At 43.7% G+C, this 18,808-nt stretch overlaps 1 protein-coding gene across 2 annotated transcripts in view; it reads left to right on the top strand.

The window, feature by feature from the left end:
- The first annotated feature begins 1,346 nt into the window (after positions 1-1,346).
- Positions 1,347-18,808, top strand: part of LOC106609242 (transcription factor EC) — a 46,127-nt gene continuing 28,665 nt past the window's right edge. Inside the window, exons 1-2 of one of the 2 annotated variants that reach the window (XM_014207796.2) lie at positions 1,347-1,483; positions 9,031-9,319. In XM_014207796.2, coding sequence (XP_014063271.1) covers positions 9,053-9,319 — 267 coding nt within the window. In that variant the 5' untranslated portion in view covers positions 1,347-1,483; positions 9,031-9,052. The remainder of the gene's footprint in view (positions 1,484-9,030; positions 9,320-18,808) is intronic. The other variant, XM_045721931.1, reaches the window with a different exon arrangement.

The raw sequence follows: 18,808 nt of genomic DNA, 5'->3' as shown, positions 1-18,808 counted from the left end.
TCACCTCTACTGTGCACGGAGATAGACACAAGCCTCTGAGTGTCTGTTTCCGTTGTCTGCCCACTCCCTCCCTGTGTGTTTGCAATGCGGTGTGTGCGTGTGTTTGTGTACGGTCCGTGGAGCATCCATAGCCACAGGCCTCTCCTGTCCACTCCTGGCCCCTCAAACAAGGCATAGGCTTCAGCTTGATTAACCACTTAGTTCATCCTCTCAGACAGAATAATGCAGGGAGAAAGCAGAGTAATGAAGTGCTTCTCTGACGCCTTGATTTTTTGGGTTCAATACTGTTTGTTCCCTGTGGACAATCTGAAGATGCTTCTTTTTCGCCAAAACAAGTGCCCATCCATGTCCCTCTCTCGTCATCCCTAACTGGTGTGAATAAACATAATCATAATAGTACATATTTTGAGAGGAAATTTGAGGCTTTTTCTCTCAAATCACTTCTGATGGGCTGTTCATCTTTCTAATTATGTAGATTATACTGTGTGTGTCAGACATGGGCTCAACAGACGTGGAATAGAAGAGTGCTTTGCCTTTGTAACAGATGGAACAGTGTCAGAGTTCCACAAAGGTTGGCAATTACGTTCCCCTGTGTGCTTCTTTGTTCATGAGAAGAGGAACTGCACTCGACAGACAGACATGGATAGACTGTCTCAAGAATGATTGAGGATTGAGGAGTCAAGACTTAGTTGAAAGTCAAGTAACTGTTCAGAGCTTGCAGTCTAGCGGCAACACTCGCGGCTAGACACACATACCGATCCCCAGACCCCACCGTAAACCGGAGTTCAATTCCTGCGTCTACCTTTCCTACCGTTCTCCTACTTGCTTGTCTCCCTCTCTGTTTCCAAAAGTCTAAATAAAGTGCAAAATGTAAAAAATGTAGAAAAAAGGAATGTCAAGTAACTGCTGTCAGTATTTCTCTTTCATGATATCAAATTGTCTCTGTAAATGAGTTTTAGTATGAATGTAGGCAGCGTACAATATCTGACTTTAAGGACTTCAAATAGCCCCATTTACTGTAAACAATATTCTGTTAAGAACTTTCAAAAACATCCCTCATTGAGGAAATAGATGCCATATCAAAAAACTGAAAATTCACCTGAAACTTTTACAAAAAATGTCACATACTTTCGATCAGCGCTCCAAACGGCTCAAACGCCATCCTAAAAATGCATCCCGCTTTGAAAAAGACGCCATGGAGTGAGTGATGTGACACACATCCATCAGTATACATAGCAGGATGACTTGTCAAAATCTGTGGGTGATTATTTCTGTCCAAGATATGTCAAACCAAGGATTTGACGCAAGAACTTCCCTTTGCGCTTTGCTCCAATAGACACAAAAGAGGAAACAGGGTTTGGTTAAATATCTAGGGCCTTTTCACTTGTCCATCCAGGGCTGATATCTAAAGCTGAAGTTAGAGTGCAACATTATAATACTCAATTGACTTCACCTACAGACCTGCTACCCACTCCAAACACAGGTAGGCTAATTCAGTTTTCAGTCTAATAACCAATAATCACAGATTTATCTAGACAGATATTTCTGATTTAAAAATTGTGGCTAGCAAAGGTTAGTGGCAGTAGGCGTGTGTGATTTTCATTTGAATGGATTCCATAAATTTGGATGATGATGGAATTCTGCCCCTTGTCTGGAGGTACATCAAACTACAGATCTAGGATCAGATAAACCTATCCCCAATGCTACCATTGAGCACTAACCACATCCTGTTTAACAGGAAGTATATCTTATTCAGGATGGATTGCTCTTTACAAACATTGGAAACATTTAAACAGTTGACACTTGTTGGGTATTTTTAAGTGGTGGTTCCGATTGGCTATGCGATGTTGGGTAACTAAAATAACTCTATAATAATATATCAAATCAAATTTTATTGGTCACATACACATATTTAGCAGATGTTATTGTGGGTGTAGTGAAATGCTTGTGTTCCTAGCTCCGCCAGTGCAGTAGTATCTAACAATTCACAACAATAAACACAAATCTAAAAGTAAAAGAATGGAATTAAGATGTATCTAAACATTAGCTCGAGCAATGTCGGAGTGGCATTGACTAAAAATACAGTAGAATAGAATACACTATATACATATGAGATGAGTAAAGCAGTATGTAAACATTATTTAAACATTATTCAAGTGACTAGCGTTCCATTACTATTATATAAGCTTGATTGTAAGTCATATGCCCTGATTAAAATGTATGTTGTAATGCTGAGGTTTACTGCCATTTCATTTTCTCCAAACAAAGAAAAACTCCTTCTCACTTTGTGATTGAGAAGTACCAGGAAAGGAAATAAAAATGTGAGTCACTGCATTGCTTTGGAAGTTCACCATGAATTCATCCTGGTGTATTCACTGTAGATAGTCGTGTTGCTGCAGCCTTGCGGTTGTTCGTGCTTGTTCTTCTGAGAACACCATGTCTCATATGCTGTGATTGTTTTTGTTCCAGTGAACTTCAACAATGTACACAATGGGCATTGCAAGAAAAGCCTTCCACACCCCCCTCTTTTGGAGATTTCCTCTTTTGTTTGGTCACCAGCTATTATTCTCAATATGTTTATAAAACTCTCGCGGACTTCTGTAATTTGGCACATTCATCATGGGGCATTTGATTTGATCATGTTATATGGGCATCCTGTTTAGACAGGATATGTGTTGGCTTGCACCCCCACACTGGTGAGGGGCGAGGGACCCAGTGCAAGTATTTAAAGGGGCACATGAGTCATTACAGAACGTGTCACTATGACTTAGCGAAAACTCTACATGCATATTGTGCATAATGAGTGGTGTGTTCACTATGTGAAAAGTGTGGCTATGCTGTCAGTGTGTTGTAATCTGTGTGGGAGTAGGCTACTGGATGAGTCAAAGGTCATGTTATACCTAGGCTATAATAGGATTTCTTAATATAATTTTACGCCAACCGGACTTAAACGTATAATAGTACTTTTTGTAACTGGGTGTGGAGATTCAACAATGCATTCCTATAGGATGGCAAGAGAGGGGAACCACAAGGAGCATAGGAAATAGTGTATACATTGCCCTCTTGTGGATGATAGGGGAAAGACAACATGAGCATGAAGACAAGAAGAGCATCTTGGACCACTACCATCTTAGTGTTCAGTATCTCAGATATAACACAGTTCAGATATTATACTAATGTTAGTGATAGTGGACAGAATACCTCAATACCTCAATACTCTTCTATCAAGTGCTATGTCTGGTGATGGGAGAGCCCTTCAGATACTCACTTTACTGTAGAGGGGAAAAAGTGTACACTTCACTGCTCCACAGAGACTAACCTAAAATGCTGAAAGAAGGCTTGAATAGAGAGAGATAGAGGGATGGAGATATGCAGAAGGGAGAGAGAGACGGTAAACATTCTATCATTGTATGGTCTAACAGTTCAGTTCCAAGTGGAGACCATGCTAGCCTTACCCCAGTGGGGGGTCTCATTGAGTTCAGTGAACGTATACATTGCAACCCAGACCTGACATAGATTGACGTAGAGGATGGAGACGAGGAATCTATCTCCCCCTCTGAGACCACTCCACTGTCTCTTATGCTGTGGCGCGTTTTGTCTTTGAAGTAATGAAAGTGATCTGATTGACTTGTGAGGCAGACAGATACAAGTGTATTTTCTCTCTCATGGGTAGGGTAATGCTGTAATCGCAAGGCAGACATGCTCTCTGTCTGTCTGTCAACTGAACACAGGTGGTACAAATTTGTGAAGAGACGGTTCAATCAACAAGTGTGATATCTTGACGAAGTATGCTACCTCAAAACAAATAGCCTGTGTGTCAACATGCCTTTCTCAAACAACATGCCCAAAGAATGATCAGATTGTCAGGGAACATCTTGAAAGACAAAATTGGACTGGTAGGCCAATTCTACCCGGCAGTTGAAAGGAAAAGTGATGTCAAGAAGTAATTTCATATACAGTGAGGGAAAAAAGTATTTGATCCCCTGCTGATTTTGTACGTTTGCCCACTGACAAAGAAATGATCAGTCTATAATTTTAATGGTAGGTTTATGTGAACAGTGAGAAACAGAATAACAACAAAAACATCCAGAAAAACGCATGTCAAAAATGTTATAAAATGATTTGCATTTTAATGAGGGAATTAAGTATTTGACCCTCTGCAAAACATGACTTAGTACTTGGTGGCAAAACCCTTGTTGGCAATCACAGAGGTCAGACGTTTCTTGTAGTTGGCCACCAGGTTTGCACACATCTCAGGAGGGATTTTGTCCCACTCCTCTTTGCAGATCTTCTCCAAGTCATTAAGGTTTCGAGGCTGACGTTTGGCAAGTCGAACCTTCAGCTCCCTCCACAGATTTTCTATGGGATTAAGGTCTGGAGACTGGCTAGGCCACTCCAGGACCTTAATGTGCTTCTTCTTGAGCCACTCCTTTGTTGCCTTGGCCGTGTGTTTTGGGTCATTGTCATGCTGGAATACTCATCCACGACCCATTTTCAATGCCCTGGCTGAGGGAAGGAGGTTCTCACCCAAGATTTGACGGTACATGGCGCCGTCCATCGTCCCTTTGATGCGGTGAAGTTGTCCTGTCCCCTTAGCAGAAAAACACCCCCAAAGCATAATGTTTCCACCTCCATGTTTGACGGTGGGGATGGTGTTCTTGGGGTCATAGGTAGCATTCCTCCTCCTCCAAACACGGCGAGTTGAGTTGATGCCAAAGAGCTCCATTTTGGTCTCATCTGACCACAACACTTTCACCCAGTTGTCCTCCGAATCATTCAGATGTTCATTGGCAAACTTGCGGGCGCTGGCGATGGTCTTGTAGCCCATTCCAGCCTTGTGTAGGTCTACAATCTTGTCCCTGACATCCTTGGAGAGCTCTTTGGTCTTGGCCATGGTGGATAGTTTGGAATCTGACTGATTGATTGCTTCTGTGGACATGTGTCTTTTATACAGGTAACAAACTGAGATTAGGAGCACTCCCTTTAAGAGTGTGCTCCTAATCTCAGCTCATTACCTGTATAAAAGACACCTGGGAGCCAGAAATGTTTCTGATTGAGATGGAGTCAAATACTTATTTCCCTCATTAAAATGCAAATCAATTTATAAAATTTTTGACATGCGTTTTTCTGGATGTTTTTGTTGTTATTCTGTTTCTCACTGTTCAAATAAACCTACCATTAAAATTATAGACTGATCATTTCTTTGTCAGTGGGCAAACGTACAAAATCAGCAGGGAATCAAATACTTTTTTCCCTCACTGTAACTATGACCTATAATCTGAGTTCATTTGCACACATAACACATGTGGTGATTGTAGAGTAGCAGAGTGCTTACGGTTGGGCTGTTCAGAACAGAATAGCAGTGCTGTGCTGTGCCGTGAATAAGGCCTGCATCTCTCCAGGGTCCATAGCCTCATCATTATCCCAGCTCAGTGACTCACATCCTGAGGAGTGAAAGCAGTCTCTCATGGCTGCCTTGTTCACAGCTCCACGGGAGGTGTGGAGGGACAATGATGGAGAATTAGCGGTGAAAAGAGCAAATAAATAGGTGCTTGCTACTTGAAAGGCCAGTCACAAAGCCCCAGCAGCCCACTGAAGACAAGAGAGGGAAGAGAGAAGAAACATGTTTTTTTTCTCTTCATGTCTTGCCTGATGAAAATAAAGGGTTGAGGCTCAAAGGAAGACATAGAGGCAGTGGGGGATAGGAGGTGACGAGAGAGCAGAGAGCCTCACAGAATGGTGGTGTCTATGGGATGGGTTTTAATGAGGAGGAGAGGTGGAGGGTGGTTGAGTGGGTGAAAGGGGGCATGAGGGGGGGGGGGGGTTGCTCGTCAGACTGTGACACAGACGCTCAGAACATAACATCCTCCTGAGGAAACGATGCACTGACTTCCTCTCTCTGGGGCTGAGAAGGACGTGTGTGTATGTGTGTGTTTTTGGTTGCACTATCCTTGTGGGGACCAGAAGTCCTCACAAGGATAGTGTAAAACAATCAAAATGTGCTCGGTCCCAACAAGGAAAAAGGCTATTTTAGGCTTAGGGGTTCGGTTTAGGGTTACAATTAGTGTTAGGGGTTAGGTTTAGAGTTAGGAGTTAGGGTTATGTTTAGGGGTTTGGGGTTAAGATTATGTTAGGGGAAAATAGGATTTGGAACGGGAATAATTTTTTTTGGTCCCCACAAGAATAGTCAAACAAACATTTGTGTGTGTGTGTGTGTGTGTGTGTGAGTTGGGCAGAGGAGGGGCAGAGGGACAATCACGACAGCTGTCTCTTTTCAAAGGAGCGAGACAGAATAACATTTGCATGTTGCCCTCGAAAGACCCCAAATAAATAGCCTGGAGGCCCGTTAAATCAGGAAGATGTAACTGGGATCTGATTGACCCATTGATGGAGAATTAAGTGATCATACCATGCCGTGATCAATAAGTTGCAAGAGAGGACACAATACAAGGGGATTCAAAGCTTTTAAGCTTCCTAACATGTCATGTTTCATCATCTTGTGACTCAATCATATTCAACCTTGATTTTACGGCAGACTGTGAAAATAATTTGCTGAATCTATTCTATATGGAATGTGCATGTAGTATGAGGTCCATCTCATTGAAATATACAGAACAAAAATATAAAACGCAACATAAAATAATTTCAAAGATTTTACTGAGTTACAGTTCAATATTTTTAAACATGTTTATTTTTACCTTTATTTAACTAGGCAAGTCAGTTAAGAACAAATTCTTATTTTCAATGACGGCCTAGAAACAGCGGGTTAACTGCCTTGTTCAGGGGCAGAACGACAGACTTTTACCTTGTAAAGAAATCAATCAATTTAAATAAATTCATTTGGCCCTAATCTATGGATTTCACATGACCGGGCAGGGGCGCAGCCATGGGTGGGCTAGTGAGGGCATAGGCCCACCCACTGGGGCCCAGCCAATCAAGATGAATTTTCCCCCACAGAAGGGCTTTATTACAGATAGAAATACTCCTCGGTTTCATCAGCTGTCTGGTTGGCTGGTCTCAGACGATCCCGCAGGTAAAGGAGCCAGATGTGGAGGTCCTGGGCTGGCGCGGTTACAAATTCTCTAACATGACGTTGGAGCCAGCATATGGTAGAGAAATTAACATTCAACTCTCTGGCAAACGTTCTGGTGGACATTCCTGCAGTCAGCATGCCAATTGAACGCTCCCTCAAAACTTGAGACATCTGTGGCAGTGTATTGTGTGACAAAACTGCCCAATTTTAGAGTGGCCTTTTATTGTCCCCAGCACAAGATGCACCTGTGTAATGATCATGCTGTTTAATCAGCTTATTGATATGGCACACCTGTCAGGTGGATGGATTATCTTGGCAAAGGAGAAATACTCACTAACTTAGCTCATGAAACATGGGACCAACACTTTACATGTTGCGTTTATATTTTTGTTCAGTATAAATGCTTATACAAATCATTTTGGTGGGCATATATGGTCACATCCTTATTTTTCAATTCCACACTATCCACCCCTAACATAGGTGTCAACTGTTTAGTAAATGATAGACAAAGACAGTCATTGCTAAATGACTTAGGGCCATTTGACCTCTAAATATGGCTAAGTAGTGTAATGGGTGCAACTGGCAACAAAAGCCTGGTTTAGTGACATTACCTTGCCCACAAGTGGCCATTAGTATTAATTCCACTGGCAAAATGGACTCCTTGTCAGAGATGGCAGAATGTCCTCTCCCTAATAGAGGGACCTACACGCAAACAATGGCTAACACAGACACAGACCCAAGTCAAGTGCAGACAAGGCCAATTGTTCAAAATGGGCAGGCTAAAACAGGGATCACCCGTGGAATGGACGATAGGTGGACTACATTTTTAAAATTTTTCTAACACATTTGTCCAGTGTCTGAGATAGAATGGGCAATTATCTAGCACCCCGGTGTTCTGCAATGCTGGCAACAGAAAAAGAAGGAGCAATTAAATTGTGTTTGCGTTATGCACAGAGAGAGAGGGATAGGGATAGGGATAGGGGGAGAGGGAAAGAGAGGGAGGGAGAGAGGGAGAGTGAGGGGGAGAGAAAAAGAAGGGGAGAGAGGGAGAGAGAGTCAGCCAGAACCTTGCCAATTACATCTCCATGTGAAAGAAGGGATGAAGAGGAGAAGGGCCATTGCTTAGGGCCCACACACTTCTCCTTCCCTTCCACCTCACTGCCACCTCTCCTTACCTCCCTATTAGAGGCCCCTTCCCTTCTAGTCTCTGCTCTGTTTATTTCTCAAAGCTGTCTCTGAGTGTGTGGGGCCGTCTCTCCACTGCCTGAGCTCTAATGGGGAACACATAGGGATGACACGCGGACATTCAGACAGGCATGGGCCAGGGTAGCAGAAGCTGGCTGAGGGGTCCTCATTTGTGCCACAGGTGATTAACAATGTAGGCAGAAGTTGCCCGACTCCATATCTAAACAAAACCACCAGGAAAATGAAAGCTGTCAACTTGTATGTTATGTATGGTTAGGGCCAATTATTTGACACATGTGTACTACTGAGAAAGGCTCCATATTGACTTATTGACGTACAATCTCTCTGTGGGACTATACAACATAAAGTAAAACATGGCATTTAAATGTATTACACTGTTTACAGACAGGCCCACTGCACTGAAGCATGATTTGGATGAATACTCCCCAATATGTCACTTTAGGTCACTTGCAGTTAGCTCTCGTTATTTACTGATAACATTGGTTTGTTGGCAGACTTGCTTTCCCAATTCAATTGCCCAGCTTGATTTAGTTTATGTATCAACTGAATTCAGTATGCCGCGGTAATTTCGATGGTTTATACAGAACATGATGCTCTTTATTACTACAGTGACACTCTCATGATCTCCTAAAAGATTTAGTAGCTTTGGGAAGAGACAAGGACATTACCCAGCAAACATGACCCCATGGCCCCATATGGATATTTGGTGAGCAAGGTGGGCAGGGGCAAACATTACAGAGTGGCTTAATGACTGTATAGGCCCTTGTCTGTCCTGTTTCTCTTCGACCCAGACAAGACCATTCGTGGAGAGCCATGTTCGATTCCCCGACTGATCTGCCTGTGGTGCAGCTGGTGAGGGGTCAACTAAGGGGACAGCCTGAGGGGGTGAAGCAGGAATACTTGGGCCCACCAGGACCACCTCCCCACCCCCATACCTGGCCCCAGCAGCACCGGCCCTACCTCTACCCTCCTCATCCTGCCTGTCCAACCCGGCCTGCCTGCCCTCCATGCCCATACCTGGGGGCCTACTACACAGAGCAGCAGCCTCCAGCCTGGTATCAACCACACAACACATGGAAGGTATGGACAACCTTCTTGTTCAATTTCTCACATGGGGGGGGGATGTACAACTCTTTACTTACAGTTGAAGTCAGAAGTTTACATGCACTTAGGTTGGAGTCATTAAAACTCGTTTTTCAACCACTCCACAAATTTCTTGTTAAGAAACTATAGTTTTGGCAAGTCGGTTAGGACATCTACTTTGTGCATGACTGTCACGTCCTGACCAGCAGAGGGCGTATTGCTTAGTCTTGGTCAGGATGTGGCAGGTGGTTTGTGTTTGTTGAATGTTGTGTTGGTGATTGGGACTTCCAATTGAAGGCACGTGTGTATAGTTGCCTTTGATTGGAAGTCCTATATAGGTGTGTGTGTTTGTCTTTGGGGTTGTGGGGAATTGTTCTTGCACTGCGTTTTTGTATGCCTGTAAGACTGTTCCTGTCGTGTGCATTGTTTTTCCAGTGGATGCTTTACTCCTTTTTTTGAATTAAAACATGAGCATCCACAATCCCGCTGCGCCTTGGTCCTTCTCTCTCACATACGACATATTCGCCGAAGAGTACGACATATTCGGTGACAATGACACAAGTAATTTTTCCAACAATTGTTTACAGACAGATTGTTTCACTAATAATTCACTGTATCACAATTCCAGTGGGTCAGAAGTTTACATACACTAAGTTGACTGTGCCTTTAAACAGCTTGGAAAATTCCAGAAAATTATGTCATGGCTTTAGAAGCTCTGATAGGCTAATTGACATAATTTGAGTCAATTGGAGGTACCTGTTGATGTATTTCAAGGCCTACCTTCAAACTCAGTGCCTCTTTGCTTGACATCCTGGGAAAATCAAAAGAAATCAGCCAAGACCTCAGAAAAAAAATTGTAGACCTCCACAAGTCTGGTTCATCCTTGGGAGCAATTTCCAAACGCCTGAAGTTACCACGTTCATCTGTACAAACAATAGTACGTAAGTATAAACACCATGAGACCATTCAGCCGTCATACTGCTCAAGGAGGCGCGTTCTGTCTCCTAGAGATGAACGTACTTTGGTGCGAAAAGTGCAAATCAATCCCAGTACAACATAAGCTGAAAGGCCGCTCAGCAAGGAAGAAGCCACTGCTCCAACACCACCATTAAAAAAAGACAGACTACAGTTTGCAACTGCATATGGGAACAAAGATCATACTTTTTGAAGAAATGTCCCCTAGTCTGATGAAACAAAAATAGAACTGTTTGTCCATAATGACCATCGTTATGTTTGGAGGAAAAAGGGGCATGCTTGCAAGCCGAAGAACACCATCCCAATCGTGAAGCACGGGGGTGGCAGCATCATGTTGTGGGGGTGCTTTGCTGCAGGAGGGACTGGTGCACTTCACAAAATAGATGGCAACATGAGGAGGGAAAAGTATGTGGATATATTGAAGCAACATCTCAAGACATCAGTCAGGAAGTTAAAGCTTGGTCGCAAATGGGTCTTCCAAATGGACAATGATTCCAAGCATACTTCCAAAGTTGTGGCAAAATGGCTTAAGGACAACAAAGTCAAGGTATTGGAGTGGCCATCACAAAGCCCTGATCTCCATCCTATAGAAAATTTGTGGGCAGAACTGAAAAAGCATGTGTGAGCTACAAACCTGACTCAGTTACACCAGCTCTGTCAGGAGGAATGGGCCAAAATTATTCACCCAACTTATTGTAGGAAGCTTGTGGAAGGCTACCCGACACGCTTGACCCAAGTTAAACAATTTAAAGGCAATGCTAACAAATACTAATTGAGTGTATGGAAACTTCTGACCCACTGGGAATGTGATGAAAGAAATAAAAGCTGAAATAAATCATTCTCTCTACTATTATTCTGACATTTCACATTATTAAAATAAAGTGGTGATCCTAACTGACCTAAGACGGGGAATTTTTACTGGGATTAAATGTCAGGAATTGTGAAAAACTGAGTTTCAATGTATTTGGCTAAGGTGTATGTAAACCTCCGACTTCAACTGTATGTGCAGCCTATGTGTTTGATTGACACATCTACTGAACATTGTAAAGCAGTGGTCACCAACCTTTTCTGAGTCAAGATCACTTTCTGAGTCAAGATCACTTTCTGAGTCAAAATGCATGCCGGGATCTACTACTCCATTTTTTTTATTTTTAACATGACTTAAAAAACGTAAGCCTATGCAACATTAACCAATTAAGAACAGTACTGTAGCAATGAAGTTCGTGCAGTAAGCTATAGGTCCAATACATTATCACCGTATACTGACTTTGTTTCAATTGCCCTGCCAATGCATTGTTGTTCGGGACATTTTTTGAAATTATATTTCAAAATTTGAGGTTGGCTATATGATCACACCGGTAATAGATCGATCCGTTGTTGTATTACTTGTGAGGCACAGCTGAGTGCGCATACATTTAAATAATTAGCTTGTCATTTGTACTTTACTGGGCTGAAGGTCCCTGCATCTGATGGTCAGTCTCAGTGGAGGGAGAGAGCAGCAGACTGACATGCTGACCACACCACTTGCGTCGCGTGCCCTGCAAAATAAATTTGCACATATATGTTATTCAATCATTGGACCCCCACTGCTCGCAAGCGTCTGCGTAGCCAGGCGCTAAAATAGAACTTGGTTCTATTTGTGACGCTTCACACGTTGCAAGTCCCTCCTCTCCCATCTCCTCATAGTTTTTTTTGGTGCATATACCCACGTGCCAACTCCTCATTGGTTTTTAGGAGCATATACCCATGTGGGTGATTGAAAGATGAACTGAGGTCCACACTCCAGTCCAGTTGGTAGTGGTAATGCACCTTAAAGTTGGTTGCCAACCACCATATAAAGTCCAAAGAAGCCTGAAGTTTGCGAGATTATTAGAAACGAACTCGGTTTAACGTTACCCTTTTATCTGTGGATTAATTGTTGGAGTAGAGGACCTTGTGCATTTCAGGTAAAGTAACAATCCAATGTTTATATCCCAGGACAAATTAGTTGGCAACAGCAAGCTAGCTAGCTAAATTGCCATAAATGTTTAATGTTTTTGACCTGTCCCCAAATTAATATAGTTGGTTCAGAGTTGGTTTTGATATTTCAACCTGTGTGTCCTGATCGCGTCTGGTGTGCATGGACAAAATCAACATGCGAGCGAGAGGTCTGGTCAGCATGTGAGTGTCCGCCTCTCAACGTTCCTCCGCTCTCCCTTTCCTCTGCTGACACTGACCAAAAAGGGACACCGTCTTCCGGCTGATGACGAAATTTGAGTTGCACCGCATTAATCCTGCCTCATGCACAAATACCTGTTGTTACTTCAATGAACAGAGAAAGTGAAATTCTTCACTATTAAAAAAGACCCAAGCCACTAATAATAACAACGCAAGCCTATCGATACACTTTGCTACTCATTCATTACAGTGCTGGTTGTTGTCTGAGTGGAAGTAGGAAGAACATGCATTTTATGGCATATAAAAGTATCAACTTTGCTGTAGCTTTTTTTTACGCCTGTTACGTCACTGCCGACACGGTAATCTGAGCCATCCGATTGGCCAGCAGTAGGCCTAGTGCACTTGATTTGCTCTCCTGGCCTGCAGTGAAGTCAGAGGTTGTACCTTCAGACACATGAAATGGTTCAAAATTTGAACATTTCTCATACCCGGCGCGCAGTGCAGCTGAATTGGGTACACCTACCGCCAACAACAGGAGACAAAAAAACAAAACATTGATGATTTATCATTGGGTTTTATACAGAATGTTTGACGATAGAATAGGAATGCCTCGGAGATCGACCAGTTCCGATCGACTGTTGTAAAGTATGGCTGTATCAATGAAGGCACACAAATCCTTTTCATTCATAAATCAACAAGGTGAATGATGCTCATCGTTGATGATCCTGTCACATTCTGGAGCTCAATATGGCTAGGTAGGCAACTAGAGCAACGGAGGTGAGGCCCCTAGCTCTGTTCAAGGGCAGTGTTGTTACTGTCCCTGGCCCGGTGGTGGTGGTGGAATCTGTATTTTGATTGGATTAGACACACCATATCAAACAAAACTTTGAGAGGAAAGCAATGGATGAGTGTGTTGTGTGAGACTTGGCTGAGTGTGTGTGTGTCTGTCCGTGCGTTCTGGCTGTCTCTGCTCTGCCATCAATACTTCATCTCATGATGTGTTTAAAAAGGCATGCCGATGTCCGCACATTTGAGCCAGGAACCACCCAAAAAGTCTCTTTGTGTTTCAAGGGTCCATTTCTCAGGAATTCTGTTCCACAGGATTTGGCCAGTATTTTCCCTGAGAATAAGTCCTCCTCACAAAGTGCTGATGGACCACTGAGCCAAGACATGTCACTGGAATTATAGCTTTCAGGGTTAACATGTGTGTGTGTGCGTTTATTTTGGTTGTACTAACACTAAATCCGGTTTCTTTTGAGTTATTTTCCTCTCTCTCCTCCCCTGACTTCTAGCTATGCAACTGAGAGTTTATATTTCCCAGTTTGGGGATGTTGGGGCTTTTGTCTATGAAGTCGAATAACTCCCAGCTCAGTTATAGTTGGCCAAGACAGGTTACCCAAAGCAAGAAACGAATCAGACTTTCACCCGGTGTTGGGGAGAAGTCAGGGAAACTTCAAAGCAGCAATTCTGTTTTCTCTGGTCTGCAGGAGGCCTTTCATGTGTTAAAGTGTGTCTGGTTCAGGGGAGCTAGGGCCTTACCTGCATCTCGATGTGTGTGCAACTGAGTGTGTGTGTGTGTGTGTGAGAGAGAACGAGAAAGAGCGATAAAGAGTGTGTGTGTATACACCTGTGTATTTATTTGTGTGTACCAAGAACCAAGAAGGTCGATCCTATCAGAAGTAGGGTCTCCCCTAAGGTTGCTGGGGGCATGGGGGATGGATGGGAATCCAGCAGTGTGTATGTACAAGCAGCCCCTGCTGTGAGCCTGATTATGCCTGATGTTGACTGTCTCAGGGCAGGTGGAGGTGGAGGGGTTGGCGGGGGGCCCAAAGCTGACAGGCATATGGACCCCACTGAGGGGCTGGGTGTAGGAAAGGGGGGAGGTGTAGTTAGGGGGGATAGCTAGGCTATAACATGCTAAGCCACAGAGATGCAGGCAGTGATTGGGCCAGACCACCCATCTGGGCTGGTGCGGTGCCTGGGGGTGTCGTGCTGTGGCCCACTAGGCCTGCAGTCAGTCAGTATGAGGGAGTCTATCTATGTATCTACAGACTCCAGTCCAGACCCCATCTCTGCTGGGATGAATCCAAAGGAAGAGCCAGAGGTAGGGTATTAAAGTCCCACAACCAGGGCAGCTGGGGTTCAACAGAAGAGCTTTTATAGTGTAGGCCTACACACACTCTGAGCCTGCCTGGGAGACCTGAGGGCCAGTTGCAATTACTATACAGTACTGTAGCATCTTTGAACTATACCTAGGCTACTCAGCTTTTTTAGGTTTCTTGTCTCTGGCCAGAATACTGTGTCAGGGAAACAGTCCATCTACCATATGGAGAAACACTGTTGAGTAGATGTGGATTCCCCTGGCACATGATTCTGATCCAATCCCTCTAAGTGGATAAAGGGAAAACCCAAAAATACATAATGTACTTTGTTGTATATGGAAGCTGGTGTTCGGAGGATATATATATATATATATATATATATATATATATATATATGTGTTTTTCTCTTTGTATATTGTTGTGTATAATAACGTGTAGTTTAATGTGTTTATTGTATTGTGACGTGTATTGTGGTGCTATACAGGGCTCATCTGGAAAAGAGACTGGTCTCGGCATTGACTCCCTGTCAAAATAAAGGTTAACAACAATAATAATAACAACACGTCATCCCGGGGCAGTCCCGTATGTCCGACCATTTTCAGTTGTCCCACCTTTTCTTTCTACAAATAAAAATATTTTGGCGAATCACTTTTTGATGTTTTGTAACAGATGTCTCTTTCCATGTATCAAATGGGTGCACAGTGCACTGTTTGGATGCTGGAATTATTTTGGAGTGGATGAACATACACAGGTAGCCTACTAAGTGACACACGCGCACGCACGCACGCAGACACACACACACACACACACACACACACACACACACACACACACACACACACACACACACACACACACACACACACACACACACACACACACACACACACACACACACACACACACACACACACACACACACACACACACACACAGAGAGAGAGTCCCAGTCCTGAGCCCCACCCTCACCTCTTCCTCCTAATAAAGTCATTGTATTATCCCTCCCTCTCTTCCTCCCTCCCACAGATGGGTTCTTGGCAGCCTCACCGGCCTAGGCTGGGGCTGGGGACAGGACAGGGACGGCCTTCAGTGTGTTCTGCCAACTCTCAGATCCCTGCCCCATCATCCACATACACACAGGGCCTACTGCACACTGGAACACTGGCATCCCTGGCCCCCATTAACAAGTGGCCCCCACATACTAGACGTTATGAGATTAATGCAGTGCATGTAGCAGGTGTCTGCCAAAATTCCATTCCTATTTAAACCTCCCGGCCCATACCAGCGGTTAATCCTATTACGGCTAATTGAGTGAAGTCGTCAGTCTTTTTCAGTTAAACCAAGTTCAGCCACTAATAGGATTCAAAAGAAAAGGTACAATGGTACAATGCATGAAATAGAATAAGCAACCAGTTAGTCCAGTAGTGTGTGGCTGGAGCAGTGAGCGGTGAGCAGTGGCTAGTAAGGCCTGAGGAGATCTGCCCCCCTGCTGATTTGGGATCTGTTTTATAATGAGAGAGGGGTGAGGCCGGGGTCTCTGGAGGCTAGAGGTGCTGAGAGGGAGATCAGGACTCAGTGGTGGGAGGGTGTGGTGGTGGGTTTGAAGGGGTTATGGTACTAGTGAGGGGTTTGAGGTGGGGGCTGTTGGTGGATGGTGACGTTCCTGTCTGATTATTGGATTGATCCTTATCCCACTGTGCTCATCAAAGGGACCACACAAGGGACAAATGCTCTATTATTTGTGTCATGTTCATGTACACATGGACAATATGAACCTGGAGCCCATTTCATGCTGATCATACTTTAGAGAAATAGGACTTGCTTGAGCAAAGCCCTTAACGTTTCATAATTTCCCTACGTTCTAAACGGCAAAGCAGACGCATTTTTCCTAATTGTTCATGACAGAAGCAGAGTTGATCTCGATTTGTTAACACCACCAGGTCAAATGCATCAGTGGCCTCATGAAAGACCCTTGCGTGATCTTATCTTGTCCTCCCTAGTCACCTATGACCTGCTCCTATCTAAAGAGGATGAGAAGCGAGAGAAGAAACAACTCCCTCACACAGACCCACTGTGTCCTGTCATCATTTGGTGTAATTTAGCCCCCTCCCCCTCATCCCTTCAGCCCCATCTCCCCTCTCCGGCCACCAAGTTAACTAGGCCAAACCGGGACACACCTATTATCAGTGGCATCAGGACAGACACTGCCCCAGGAACTAACCTTTGGAGAGGGGACAGGGACCAGTCTTAGCCAGGGGTTCTGGGCTACACGGACTCCCTTTGAAGAGGACAGCCATGGAGACCAGGCTAGCAGTGCTACACAGTAGTTCCATGGGGTGAGATTAGAGACACGTCTGTCTGTTCATGACAGACAACTATTAGTCTCCCTAGGCAGACGGGCTGTTGCCAGGGTGGCAGGTATCCTGGCCAGTAACAGAAAGGTTGCTGATTCGGATCCTCGCACCGGCAAGTTGGAAAAATCTGCCGTTCTGCCCTTGGGCAAGGCAGTTAACCCCCACAATAACTTCTTCCCGGGCGCCGATGACGTGGATGCCGATTAAGGCAGCCCCGTACACCTCTCTGATTCAGAGGGGTTGGGATAAATACAGAAGACACATTTCGGTTTAATGCGTTCAGTTGTGCAACTGACTAGGTATCCCCTTTCCCTAGGTCTGGGATTTCCGTCACTAGACAACTAAGGGAGCATTTAGAGGACTAGCTGACATAGAAAGAACACAACTTCTTAAAGTCCAATGAAGTCGAAAATAAATACAAATCTTAATCTGGTTTTGGAGATGCAATAAACTTGAAAATAAAAACCTAAAATACAATTCATGATGAAGTATGAGATATGCAATATCTTATATAAGCATCTTTAAATTGTACGCAACTAACTTCAATTTTAAAATCCCTCAATAAAAAGGCAAACTGGTTTAACGACATCCTGAAATAATATAACAGGTTAAAAAGAATGTGACCTTTCACTAAGCACGGAAGACTGGCCCAACATAGAACTATAAAATTCACAACTCTCATTTTCTACAGTCTACTTAGAACAATCCCTTAAATCCCCTAAGTGTTTAAAGAGCTTACAGGCAAAAAAAACAACAGCAATTACCGAGCTAATTCAAATCCTCACACTAATTCCATTGGTGGGTGCTGCACTGTGGACTCCTGTATATTTTATACATATAAATAAAAGTACATGATCTAGCTATAGAATCGCCCATGAAAACTTTAATTCCCTCACCCATCATCTCCAGACAAGGACATGACATCTCCGTATTCACGCTTTCAGATGGAGGGAGAGATAAAGTGGCCCCAACAGACAATAATATACAGAGTTGCCGTCTTTTCCGCCTAATCACATTGACACGGGTTGCTTAACAGATGACGGCTCCTCTCCTCCGCCATGGCCTTCACGACTAGGATAATATGTCCTTTGTTTCTTGTATTTACATGGAATCCTCTGTGATGTTGAGGGTGTATGACTTGACCTGCAGCAGTAAGAGGGGAGCCCATAGCATTGGATCCCAATATTATCAGTTACAGTACAATGTCAAATCAGTGCTTCTGTTGGAGGTGGTCTCTCTAGCAAAAGAGATGTTATCTCAATGAGACTATCCTGTATAAATAAGGGTTTAATTCAATTAAAATGAAAGGGAGTAAGAAGAATGTCTCTCAGTGTTTGCAGTCCAATAGGGATAGGCCTATTCCATTCTAGCTTGGTTCCAGTCTGATTTATATCTGGCAACAGAGGAGTTAGGGGAGTCCATTCTTTTCTGAAGTGCACAACCCACGTATTGTGGGGTTTAGTATCTTACTTGGTAGGATAGACAGACAGACAGACAACAATGTGATTGACTATACTTTATCTATACTATCTATCTATACCATAAATCAAGTGTGGCCTTTCCAACAGGCTGTTAACTGGCTCAAACTGTGACAGAGCTCAGGGCGGTTAACCCTTCATTCAGCTGTGGGAAATTAAAAGGACAGAGCAAGCAAAGTCCACTGTGGAGAGCCATGTAGTTTTAGCTGGGTTTGACTTGTGGGAATCAAGGTTAGGGACAGAGAGTGTCTTGAATGGCTGGTTGAAGCAGGAGTTGTGGGTTTGAATATGTTACGTAACAAACTACATCACTTTGGATAAAAGTATTTAAATGCTAAAATGGTCATGAATGATTACACACAGAGAGTTTATCCCTCCTGTCAGAGACATTTAAAGTTCAAATGGTATGTCTGCCCCCTG

Source organism: Salmo salar, chromosome ssa07 (assembly GCF_905237065.1).
Source record: "Salmo salar chromosome ssa07, Ssal_v3.1, whole genome shotgun sequence".
NCBI classification, from domain to species: domain Eukaryota; kingdom Metazoa; phylum Chordata; class Actinopteri; order Salmoniformes; family Salmonidae; genus Salmo; species Salmo salar.
This window is presented reverse-complemented; position numbering and strand designations above follow the sequence as displayed.